This window comes from Typopeltis vanoorti, chromosome 5 (assembly GCF_054136105.1).
Source record: "Typopeltis vanoorti isolate ZY-2024b chromosome 5, IOZ_Tvanoo_1.0, whole genome shotgun sequence".
NCBI classification, from domain to species: domain Eukaryota; kingdom Metazoa; phylum Arthropoda; class Arachnida; order Uropygi; family Thelyphonidae; genus Typopeltis; species Typopeltis vanoorti.
The window spans coordinates 26,587,813-26,601,521 of NC_143553.1; the positions used below are offsets into that span (position 1 = coordinate 26,587,813).

At 36.7% G+C, this 13,709-nt stretch overlaps 1 protein-coding gene across 1 annotated transcript in view; it reads left to right on the forward strand.

The window, feature by feature from the left end:
- The window catches only part of PAPLA1 (Phosphatidic Acid Phospholipase A1), a 316,868-nt gene that overhangs the window by 88,160 nt on the left and 214,999 nt on the right, over positions 1 to 13,709 (forward strand). Inside the window, exon 5 of the mRNA XM_090392296.1 lies at positions 11,994 to 12,137. Coding sequence (XP_090248422.1) covers positions 11,994 to 12,137 — 144 coding nt within the window. The remainder of the gene's footprint in view (positions 1 to 11,993; positions 12,138 to 13,709) is intronic.

Sequence of the window (13,709 nt, forward strand, 5' to 3'; positions counted from 1 at the left end):
CTTTTGTTATATAAGAACACCTTGGTACATCTTTGGAACAATCAAGGCTTAGATAAGGAACTGGAATTTAGGGTGGAAGAGGGAATTATTGCTTCCACACCAGTAGGATTATTTGTGATACATTCAGTGCATATAATACAACATATAAGTGGCAGCTACTATTAACTAAATTGTTAGTTAAAGGTTGTAAAGCAAAATTTAAATTACAGCTAGCTATGAATGCTAACATTCAGCTACATGACAATCTCTTCTCAGTTGCATAACTAGCAACTTACACAGCAGAGCAGAAAAGAGTCAGATGGTCAGAAACAATAATCCAACCAAGGAAATGTGGTTGGATTATGTAGAAGTTGAGAGGATTTATCCCACTTGACATTTCTTATAATGCTACAACATGGATGGGAGTGGTTATGTACATGTTATGTTGTCTGTTATGTTAGTGGTTATGTTCATGTAAGATCATTGGTAATAGTAAATGTCTCAGCCTCTCTATCTGCTTGTTCTGGGTAGTTGGAAGAGTTCTCTTGAAATCAGTTTTTGATGTGTAGATAATTTGGGATGCTAATACAAGTATTCTGGCCTTTCATATAAGCAGTATGGAAAGATGAAGTGTTGTATGCCAGTCACAATATGCTCAGTTCTTTTGTTATATAAGAACACCTTGGTACATCTTTGGAACAATCAAGGCTTAGATAAGGAACTGGAATTTAGGGTGGAAGAGGGAATTATTGCTTCCACACCAGTAGGATTATTTGTGATACATTCAGTGCATATAATACAACATATAAGTGGCAGCTACTATTAACTAAATTGTTAGTTAAAGGTTGTAAAGCAAAATTTAAATTACAGCTAGCTATGAATGCTAACATTCAGCTACATGACAATCTCTTCTCAGTTGCATAACTAGCAACTTACACAGCAGAGCAGAAAAGAGTCAGATGGTCAGAAACAATAATCCAACCAAGGAAATGTGGTTGGATTATGTAGAAGTTGAGAGGATTTATCCCACTTGACATTTCTTATAATGCTACAACATGGATGGGAGTGGTTATGTACATGTTATGTTGTCTGTTATGTTAGTGGTTATGTTCATGTAAGATCATTGGTAATAGTAAATGTCTCAGCCTCTCTATCTGCTTGTTCTGGGTAGTTGGAAGAAGAAATTCAGCTAGTGTTGTGAACATTAAAACCTCCAAGATGTTTCACTATTAAGAAAGTTGGAATGAAGAAAATCGACATTTAAGGAAAGGAAATCAAAAAGTTCAAAAAGACTGGTTGCATTAGGATAACAGTAGAGGCAGCAAATGAATTTGAAAGAATAGAGTAGAGAGAGAGAGATTCTAGGTTGGGTACTCTTTGAGGCTAAAAGAGTTAGTGTGTAATTAGAGAAAAAGCAGTCACGAAATTTTAAGAGAATGAAGCATAGAAGTCATGAAGACCATCCTGCTTACCATTTCTGTAATTCCAGAATAGTGAATGCGAGTGACTCTGTGGGCATTGCTGCATGGGAGAAGAAATCAATACTAGATTGTGGTTTGAATATCCTAGCAAACAGATAACATCCATGGTATACTTAAAACAGTTACCTGAGTTAAGTGAGGAAGAGATCTAGTTTGGAGAAGTTAAGAGTTATCTGGTGTTGAATTTGTTTGGTGAGTGAATGTCTCAACATGTTGACTTGCTTGACCTGTGCAGTTAGTAAAGGGAAGCCAGCTGGAGATGTGAACATTAAAATCTCCAAGGAAGATGACCTGACTTTTGAAAGTAGACTGGAGAAAATCAGCATTTAAAGAAAGGAAATTAAAGTTCAGATTGGGTGGGGCTTTAGGAGAGCAATAAAGACAACATATGAATGTGATATAATGGAACTGAGAGATTTTTAATCAAAGGATATCAAAAAGAGAAGGTGCTAAGTTGAAAACTGACATAGCATCAGAGTGAAATTATGAACAAATTCAAGAATCAGAGTGAAATTATGAACAAATTCAAGAATCAGAGTGTAATTGGGAAAAATTAAGGTGAGTAGAGTATAAAGACATTTGTTAAGAAAAGTAAGTGTCTATTTACAGACTGGAAGCAGAAATGAATGTCATTGAATGTCAAAAACTGCCTATATATTTGAATTGAAGTCTTGGGAAATCTATTTCTCTTCACATGAATTTTTGTGGTTGTTATTATTTATTTAAGTTAAGGGAGTAACATAAAACATACAGTAGCAAATTCCTTACTAAGCTGTATGCATGGAAAATTTCATCATGTGGGGACACTTGTAGAAAGTTTCAGGAAGTTTTCTTTGACTTGGTTGCAATGCATATGATATTTGATGAGAAATTATATTCTTGCTTTAATCCTTTATCAGAGCATAAGTAAGCAAAATTTCTGTGCAAAATATCTGTGTGACCAGTCTTCTTGTGTATAGAGGCTGTTGACTTTATATAAATTGCCTCAGTATCCTATAATGCAAAGCACACTTCTTTTTCGATGTGTATATTCCTGTGCATTATGGGAAGGGTTGCTACACAGTCAGTTTTGACCTTTATCGAGGTCTCATCAGTTGGAACTGTACCCAGGAAGATATCATCATCATCAAATTCCTGCCATGTACCCTCAAGGTGTGTATTCAGGATATGATAGTACTACATGAAAAATTTACATCATTACTAACTTCCTATCTACAATTTTCCTCCAAATCAGTCTGTTACTTGTCAAGAACTCCAACACTATCAGATCTTATATTTCTATCGTCTAAGGCACTTTGTACCTTATCAATCCACCTATATCTTGGTCTTCCTCTAGGTCGTTTTCCTGCCAACCTGGCAGAGAACACTTGTTTTGCTAATCTTAACTCGCCCATTCTGTTTAAGTGATCATATCACCTGAAATTAGCTCTGCTAACGCATTCCTGGATGCAGACAATGTCAAGTTCTTTCCTAATCTCCTCATTTTTAATATGATATTGCCATTGATGCCAACTGTTCATGCCTCTAATCTTTCTCAGGACTCTCATATCTGCAGTCTCTAGTCTTTGGTCAAGTGTTTTACTTCTGACCCAGCTCTCAGATCCATAAGTTAAAACTGGTTTCAAGACTGTACAACTAATTTAGTGTTCTGACTAATTTCTCTTTTAATCCATATGAATTTATTTAATTGACTTCCTATCATACCAGCTTTGTTGAATCTGTTGTCTATTTCCATATTTAATTTACCATCTTCACTAAAAATCGTGCCTAAGTAGCTGAAATGTTTTACTTGTTCCGCAGGTTCTCCGTTCACAACGCAGTTGACATTTTCAACGATTCTGCCTATTTTCATTATCTTTGTCTTTTTATTGCTGACTTTTATACCATATCTGTTACAACAATTATTCAATTTAGTCAGACAATCTTGCAGACTTAGTAGCGAATTTATTTAGAAGTATAACATCGTCCACATAAAGCAAAGAGCTGACATTAACATCTCCAATTTTGATATCATGTTTAATACCACTTTCCTTCATAATATGATCCATATAGATAATGAATAACAGAGGGAATAATGTACATCCTTGTCTCACACCAGATTTAAAATTAAACCATCTTGGTGTACTTCCTTCAATTCTAGCTACTGACTTACAACTTAAATAAAGACTAAGTATTGCTTGATATAATGCCCCATTGATACCATATAACTGTAGCATATTGAATTGCTTCTCTCTTGGCACTTTGTCATATGCCTTTTCCAGATCGACAAAACTTAAATACAGATCTTTGTTATATTCCCATTATTTCTCAACTATTTGTCATAAAGTGAAGATCTGATCCTGACAACCCCTATTTGACCTGAATCCAGCTTGTTCTTCACCAAGCTTATCTTCCACAATTCTTCTCAACTGTTTCTCAAGTATACTTGCATAAATCTTACTAGGGACACTCAGTAGCAAAATACTTCTGTAATTCTCACATTCAGTTTTATTTCCCTTTTTATATATGGGTACTATGAGAGCTATACTCCAATCATCAGGAATTCGTCCCTCTGTCCAGGCTTTCTGAACTATGTAGTGCAGCCAGCCACTGTAAAAATTTTATACCACCATACTTCAGCATTTCTGGTCGAATATCATCTACTCCTGCTGCCTTTCCACATTTCAAGCCTTTGATGGCTTTTTCTACTTCAAGTATGGATATGTATTCCTGACTGTATGCCTGTCGAGTGTTTTTTACCACTGTGCTATCACTGCTTGTTTCATTTAGCAATTTTTCAAAGTAATTACTCCATACTTCAAGGATATCTTTTTCTCCCGTTTTCATGTCATCTTTATCATCTCTAATTCCTTTTACAGCAATCTTTCCTCAATTTCTAAGTTCCTTCAACAACCTCCAGAATATTTTGCCACCTTCTTTATATTTATTTTCTATGTTCTTGCCAAAGTCCTCCCATGACTTTTGTTTAGCTAGTTTTATACAGTGTTTAGCTTCCTTACATTTGTGTCTGTATTCTCTAAGAGCACAAGCTGACTTATTTGACAGGAACTTTTGATATGCTTTCTTCTTTTCCTTCACTGCCTCTTTAACTTCCTGTGTCCACTATGGTGTTCTGATTTTTCTATCCTTGCAGACAACCTTACTACATGCCTGAATCAATCAGTGTTTTCTTCAGGTCTTGCCACTGAATCTCCAAGATTTGGTTCCTGTTCTCAAACTCTTTCATTTTTTCTTCAATAATATTTGTGTATTTTAGTCTATAGTTCACATCTGAGAGCTGCTCAACTTTTATTCGCTTTAAAACTTTCGTACATGTTATTCTTTTCAATGTGAAATTCAATTTTATCCTGCTCAAGACTAAATAGTGATCACTTCCAATTTCAAATCCTCTGTACACTCTGGTGTCCTGCACAAGGGAGAAAAGATCACTATCAACAATAACATAGTCAATGAGATTTTTTCTTATTCCTTGCCTCTTCTCTCCATGTGAATTTGTGCACATTTTTATGTTGGAACACATGGTGTTAGTAATAACTAGTCCATGTCCTGAGCAGAAATCCAACAGGTATTTGTCATTATTATTAGCTTTGCTCTTTTCTCCAAATTTTCCCCAAATATTTTTGTATGTCTGACAATCATTTCCTACTCTGCTATTTAGATCTCCAACCAGGACCAACCTTTCGCTTTGCATTGTGTCAGTTGCTTTCTCTAAAGTGTCAAACAATTCCTCCACTTCTATCTTAGTGGAACCTTCTGTGGGACCATAGGCACAAATAAGTCTCATTGTCCAGTTCCCCATTCTGATATTTGCCCACATCACTCTACTTGAGACTGCCTGCCATTCAAGAAGATTAGCCTCGTATTTAGTGTTGAATACTATGGCTAATCCTTCTTTTTCTTGATTGTCATTGCCTGAATATAACATTTTGTATTTATTGCTCAGAAAGATCTCGCCAGTTTTTATCTTTTTTGTTTCAGTCACCCCTATTATGCCGATCTGGTACTTATATAATTCCTCAGCTAGCTCCCTTTCTTTGCCGATCTTTAACTCAGGTGATGTTGAGTTGGGGTGTGTTTTCAGATTTGTTCCAGTTGCTGACTTCTCGTTGTTCGCCCTGTTTCCCCTGGCGAAAACAGTGGGGACCTTGTTTAACCGGGCGATGCTCCAGTCGGCATGAAATTTTGTTATATTGTACCATCATAAGGTTTAAATTAATACAGAAGTCATATTTTTGTTCTTGTTAGTGAAGAAGCTTTGTTTGTTTATGCTTAGATTAATGATAAACAAGAATGTACAGTATGATCAAAATGAAAGTATTCCTGTTAGGGACCTTGTGGAAAGTCACCCAGTTATCCAAATGCCACAGAACTTTGCAGGAATACAATGTGCATCATTTGGAAGTGATATCTGAGAGGAAAAAAAAAGAGTAGTTCCAAAATTCACCTCCAGGGACACTGTATGATTATTATTATTATTATTTGACACCTCCAGGGAGTCCAAAGACTCATCGAGGGAGAGTGTGCCAACAGCATCGAACGACTGGACCCCTTCCAAATACTAACCGCGTTCAAACTTACTTAACTGAGCCATTAGTAGCAGAGGCTCTACCAATCGACCAACGTAGATGTAATAATTTTTCCATGTGTGTATGTAAGAAGAAAACTGGCACAAACATTAACACATCTTTATTTACTTCCATTATGCATTCATGGACCTTACTGTTCAGTGTTTGCACACTGAACAGTAAGGTCCATGAATGCATAGTAAGTAAGGTCCATGTTACTGTTCAATCACAAACCCTTTTGCACAGTATGTTCAACGGCAGAATGCAGCTGGTTGGAACTGATGTTGTGCACATGCTGCATTATGTTGTCTCTTAGCACTGGCAAGACATCGAGATGATCCTGATAAACCCTGTCTTTGAGAAATGCCCAGAGTCAGAAGTCACTGGGCATCAAATCAGGTGAATGAGGCAACATTGCAGTGGGAAACACACGGCTTATCACCCTGGCTTCCATGAAATGTCCTTGAAGAATCTCCAGTATGGATCGACTGATGTGTGGAGGTGCTCCATCCTACATGAAAATGACTGAATCCATGCACGGGTGCTGCTGCTGCTGTAGCTGTGGCACAACAAAATTGTTTATCATATTGCAATACCTCTGCAGTAACTGAGCTGGTCACAGGACACGACTGGCGAATATGCTCAAAGAAGAATGGTCCAATGATAAACGAAGCTGTTAATCTGCACTAGACAGCAACTTTAGGTGAATGCAAAGGTATTTATTGGATTGCATGCAGGTTTTGCATAGCCCATGCCTGGCAGTTATGGATATTTGCAGCGCTGTTCAGGTGAAAGTGAGCCTCATCTCCCCACAAAATCATCCATAGCCATGCAGCATCCACTTGAGCAAGGAATGTTAAAGTGAATATCAATCAACTTTCAAAGTCCAAAGGGTGCAAATTATGTGTCAGGGTTATCTTGAATGGTAGAAATGCAGAATCTTCTGTAGAATTTTCAAAACAGTTCTATGAGGCCCATGTATATGTCTTGATACAGTGCATGCATTGCAGGGACCAACCTGCAATGACACTGCACAACAGCAGTAGCAACTTCATTTTCACTTGTTGTGAACTGATTGATTTGTGCTTTCTGGCAGGTCTAACTCCCAACGATCCCGTTTCTTTAGAATGACTAATCATTTGTCGCAAAGTACATGGAGATAGTGGGCCTCGTCGACATTTGTTTAAGTGGCAAAGTTCTCGGGATGCAGCAACGGCATTTTGTTTAAGTAGTACAGCTTCACAAGCAAAGCACATTATGGCATGGCTAGTGCAATCACTGCAGACAGTACTATCATCCAGAAGGAAGAAGAAAAATCCCATGTCCATCTTTTTAAATCCTCCTGGCACCTGCTGAGTTGCATGATATGCAAATTCCATGCTGTTGGTGTTTACAGTGCCCCTAGGTTGTGAATTTTGGAACTACTTTTCTTTTTCCCCTCACATGTTGTTTCTGCATGATGAACTATGTATTCCTGCAAAGTGTCACAGCATTTGGATCATGGATGGTGCTCCACAAGCCCCTTAAGTAGGGATACTTGAATTTTAATTGCCCTGTAATTTCTTGTTCATTATAATGTAATGTGGGGCACCATATCAGAAATGCCTCCCCCTCCGAAACTCATGCATACACCACTACTTCGAATAGTGGTGTATTCATACACCACTGTTTAGAATAGTGTTAGCAGTATTATTTGCTAGTTGAAGGGGAAGTCTCTTAATGCATCACAATTTTTGGCTTGCGGCTTCAGTTGAATAACCATTTTAAATCTGTACTTTTGAGAAGAAAAAAGGGTGGGCCTCTCCATGGTGTTGGATGTAATTTTGAAAGAATTACTCATTAGCTAAAAGACTTTGGGAAAAGTAACCTGAATTTGCGCTGGAATCCAGACAGTTTTTGGACCTAATATTTCCACTGTCTATCATGACAGACATTTGACTTTCCTTCTGACAGATATGTTTTCCATACCTTGATCCCTGTGTACATTTACTCACTCCCAGAGTTTCTTTCAGTCTGATCTAATGCTATTTGACTTGTGAATATATATAGGGCTATTAATGGGCCCATTCAATGCCATGGAAATATTCTATTAGGGAAGGTGTAGCAGAGGATTTTTGGTTGCTTCCAGTCTGATAGCACCTGACTGAATTTCAGTAGTGCTCTGCATAGTGGTGGCCAGAACACTATAAGTAGTTAAAATAAAATAAAAAAAAGTGGCGGCGATGGGGGGGGGGATACAACTCTTATATTATAGAAATAATATGGATCCAGGTAGCAGGTTTTTTTTTTTTCCCCTCACTTGGTTGCAAAGTAAATTAATAAAAAAAAGTATATTAATTTTTAATATAATTTTTTTATATTAAAAATTAATATAATTTTTTTTTAAATTAATATATATATATATATATATATTTTTTTTTTGGGGTGCTTAAGGGTCAAAGCTGTATAACTGAGAGGAGACATCCATATAGCCTTTAAAGAAATGTGGAGAACCGACCAGGGCTTCTGACCTAATGTCCAATCTTCACCTTCTCATGGTGCACCCTGTTGGTTATCTACTTGGATACTGAACGAATGAGGATGGGCTGGCAATTTGGGATTTAGCCGACCAAATTGTATTCTTATTAGTTAAACCAAAATAAAAAATGATGGTACAACATGACAAAATTTCATGCCAGCTGGGGCGTCGCCCGGTTAAACAAGGCCCCCGTTGTTTTCGCCAGGGAACCAGGGCGAACAGCGAAAAGTCAGCTACTGGAACAAATCTGAAAACAAACCCCAACTCAACATCACCAGAGTTAAAGATCGGTACTATCAACGTAAGAAGCCTGAATGGCAAAGAAATGGAGCTAGCTGAGGAAACTCAGGGGTGACTGAAACAAAAAAGACAAAAACTGGTGAGATCTTTCTGAGCAATAAATACAAAATATTATATTCAGGCAATGACAATTAAGGAAAACAAGGCGTAGCTATAGTATTCAATACAAAATATGAGGCTAATCTTCTTGAATGGCAGGCAAACTCAAGTAGAGTGATGTGGGCAAATATCAGAATGGTGAACTGGACAATAAGACTTATTTGTGCCTATGGTCCCACAGAAGGCTCTACTAAGGTAGAAATGGAGGAATTTTTTGAGGCTTTAGAGGAAGCAACTGACACAATGAAAAAGGAAAAGTTGGTCCTTGTTGGGAATCTGAATAGCAGAGTAGAAAATGATTGTCAGACATACAAAAATATTTTGGGAAAATTTGGAGAAAAGAGCAAAGCAAATAATAATGGCAAATACCTGTTGGATTTCTGCTCAGGACATGGACTGGTTATTACTAACACCATGTTCCAGCATAAAAATGTGCACAAATTCACATGGAGAGAAGAGGCAAGGAATAAGAAAAGTCTCATTGACTATGTTATTGTTGATAGTGATGTTTTCTCCCTGGTGCAGGACACCAGAGTGTACAGAGGATATGAAATTGGAAGTGATTACTATTTAGTCTTGAACAGGATAAAATTGAATTTCATATTAAAAAGAATAACATGTAAGAAAATATAGAGACAAATGCAAGAATGCTAAACACTGCGTAAAACTAGCTAAACAAAAGTCATGGGAGGACTTTGGCAAGAATATAGAAAATAAATATCAAGAAGGTGGCAAAATATTCTGGAGGTTGTTGAAGAAGCTTAGGAATGGAGGAAAGAGTGCTGTAAAAGGAGTTAGAGATGATAAAGGTGACATGAAAACTGGAGAGAAAGATATCCTTGAAGTATGGAGTAATTACTCCGAAAAACTGCTAAATGAAACAAGCAGTGATGACAGCACAGTGGTAAAAAACACTGACCAGTCATGCCGGCAGGAATACATATCCATACTTGAAGTAGAAAAAGCCATCAAAGGCTTGAAATGTGAAAGGCAGCCGGAGTAGATGATATTCGACCAGAATTGCTGAAGTTTGGTGGTATAAGAGTCTTACAGTGGCTGCACTGCATAGTTCAGAAAGCCTGGACAGAGGGACGAATTCCCAATGATTGGAATAGAGCTCTCATAGTAGCCATATATAAAAAGGAAAATAAAACTGAATGTGAGAATTACAGAAGTATTTCCCTACTGAGTGTTCCTGGGAAGATCTATGCAAGTATACTTGAGAAACGGTTGAGAAGAATTGTGGAAGAAAAGCTTGGTGAAGAACAAGCTGGATTCAGGCCAAACAGAGGCTGTCAGGATCAGATCTTCACTTTACAACAAATAGTGGAGAAAGCATGGGAATATAACAAAGATCTGTATTTAAGTTTTGTCGATTTGGAAAAGGCATATGACAAGGTGCCAAGAGAGAAGCTATTCAATACGCTGCAGTTATATGGTGTCAATGGGGCATTATATCAGGCAATACTTAGTCTTTATTTGAGTTGTAAGTCAGCAGTTAGAATTGAAGGAAGTACAGGAAGATGGTTTAATGTTAAATCTGGTGTGAGACAAGGATGTACATTATTCCCTCTGTTATTCATTATCTATATGGATCGCATTATGAAGGAAAGTGGTATTAAACATGATATCAAAATTGGAGATGTTAATGTCAGCTCTTTGCTTTATGCGGATGATGTTATACTTCTTAATAAATCCGCTACAAGTCTGCAAGATTCTCTGACTAAAATTGAATAGCTGTTGTAATAGATGTGGTATGAAGGTCAGCAATAAAAAGACAAAGACAATGAAAATAGGCAGAATCATTGAAAATGTCAGTTACGTTGTAAATGGAGAACCTGCGGAACAAGTAAAACATTTCAGCTACTTAGGCACGATTTTTACTGAAGATGGTAAATTAAATATAGAAATATACAACAGAATCAGCAAAGCTGGTATGGTGGGAAGTCAATTGAATAAATTCTATAGAATAAGAGAGAAATTAGTCGGAACTCTAAATTAGCTGTATACAAGCCAGTGTTCAAACCAGTTTTAACTTATGGATCTGAGAGCTGGGTCAGAAATAAAACACTTGATCAAAGACTATAGACCGCAGATATGAGAGTCATGAGAAAGATTATAGGTGTGAACAGATGGCATCAGTGGCAATATCATATTAAAAATGAGGATATTAGGAAAGAACTTGACATTGTCAGCATCCAGGAGTGCGTTAGCAGAGCTAATCTCAGGTGGTATGGTCACTTACACAGAATGGGTGAGGAAAGATTAGCAAAACAAGTGTTCTCTGCCAGGTTGGCAGCAAAACGACCCAGAGGAAGACCAAGATATAGGTGGATTGATAAAGTACAAAGTACCTTAGACGATAGAAATATAAGATCTGATAATGTTGGAATCTTGACAAGTAACAGACTGATTTGGAGGAAAATTGTAGATAGGAAGTTAGTAATGATATAATTTTTTCATGTAATACTATCATATCCTGTACTCCTCTTGTGGGTATATGGCAGGAATTTGATAATGATGATATAATTTTTTTATGTTAAAGTGATTTAACAAAAAATATCTCAATTAAGCATGAAGCTGTAAAGTAACACAGTAGGCTATTCATATATGGAGGCAGATGACTTTACTTCAAATTGCTCTAGTATCTTGTAATGCACTGCATTATGAAGCCATCTACCTCCGTATACAAGTTGTATGTGATGATGTTATATCATGTATTCATCCTTGGGTAAAGATTAAAAACAATAATATTATGTCTTAAGTATGACATGCATTTGTGGATTTAGATGTAGCACTTTGGCTGATGAGATCTATATTTCATTTAACTGCATAAATGGATGATTCATTATATCAAGGTGCTGGCTGTTTTTGTAACTTGCTTTATTTGGATATTTTATATTTTTCATGTAATAGAAATGTAAAATATCTTAACTTTCTATCATGAAATGCATAATTTATTTCTAATTTATTATGAATTAATTGGTTTCATGGATAACAATATTGGGAATATTGTGATCTTTTCATCTGATAGTTTGAATATATCTGTAGGAAATGTACAAACAGTGTTATTTAAATAATACATGGAATCAAAGACTAGAACTTCCTGATTCTCAGACTATAATTATGCATAGTCCAGTGTTATCTGTTCATCTTGTGCCATCTACAGAACCTGATGAATGGGGAAATGTGCTGGTGAGTGTCTCATTTTATTACTGAATTTAAAATGTATCTATATAATTATATTTCTTTTTTTTTTTTTTTCTCTCTCTCTCTCTCTCTCTCCCACACACAATATTGGAAAAAAAAAATACATTAAGCAACAAACTGAAAATTCTGTTTTGTTTTAAAAGAAGGTGAGGCAGATTTTTGACATAATGAATTTGCATATAAATTTAAATTCACTCTCCAGGTGTACAATTTTTTTTGTGTTGTATTCTCTTGTATTCATTTGTTCGATTGTTCTCTCTCTCTTGTTCCCTCTTTCTCTTTCTTTCACTCTATATTTATTTCCTTTATGTGTGAGTGACTATCAATTTATTTTCAGTTAGCTTTGTCACTGTATGCTATATTTAGATATCTTGGATACCATGAGAATTCTGGAAATTTATTTTTATTTAGTGACTGCGCCACCAGGATTCTCTTGGGAGGTATTCGGGATATTCTATGCTGGGTTCGAATCCCACCTTGAGCATGGATGTTTGTGATTGTCTGTAGAAATACCAGTGGTGGTCAATGGTAGATGGCGCTGGTGTAGTTACAGTCAGTTGGTGATTGAATGGTGAATACGGAGTTGTAGAGCAGGTGCCCTCCCTCAATGAGTCCTTGGCCTCCCTGGAGGTGTCAAATAATAATAATATTCTTCTCAGCTGGCAGCCACCACACAACATGGAGGCAAGCCCATATATAGCCAATTCCAGAAAAGGTGATAAGTATCTCCCATCAAGCTCTAGACTTATTGCGCTCACCTCAGTGTTGTCTAAAGTAATGGAAAAGGTCATCAGCAGTCAACTTCTTCAATACCTAGAGCTGTCAGCTGATGACCTGCAATATGGAATTTGCCAATCATGATCTGCAGTAGATCTTGCTGCCTACATCACCCATCTCTGGATATTCCACAGAAAGGTTTGGAGACACCTATACTGTTTGCACTTAATGTTTCTAAGGCATTTAATAGGATTTGATATGGATGGCTTTTTAGGAAATTGCCATCCTATTGGTCTGTTTTCCTCCTTTTGTAATTAAATTGCCAGTTTTCTTTAGGTCATCCACCACATATAATTGGGGAGGGCGAAAGTCTCTTCAAATTTTCCGAGAGGCAAGTGTTCCTTAGAATTCTGTTATTTCACCGACCTCTTCCTCATATTCATAAATGGCCTACTTTCATTAACCTATCCACAGTTTTGCTGCTGATAGCACTCTCCACTCATCTTACTCATATGACAAAACTTGCAGTGCTCAAGCTTCGAGATCATCTTTATTATGTATCCTAAACACTGCTATCTACTCCATTCTTCAATAGAGTGATAACAACCTAGTTGTTTCAGTGTTTCCAAAACACAGCTATGTTTTTTATCATTAAAAATTTTAGTTCTTGGACCAACCCTTTTTCCTAGCCTTTCATGGCATCACTTCTGTAGCATCCTCTGCTTCTAAAATAACTTAGCATCTTTATTTCACTCAAAATGTTACTTTCGTCCATCCAACTGCTTATTCTATATAAATCTCGAATCCATTCAACTTTGGAATATTGCTCTTGCATTTGGG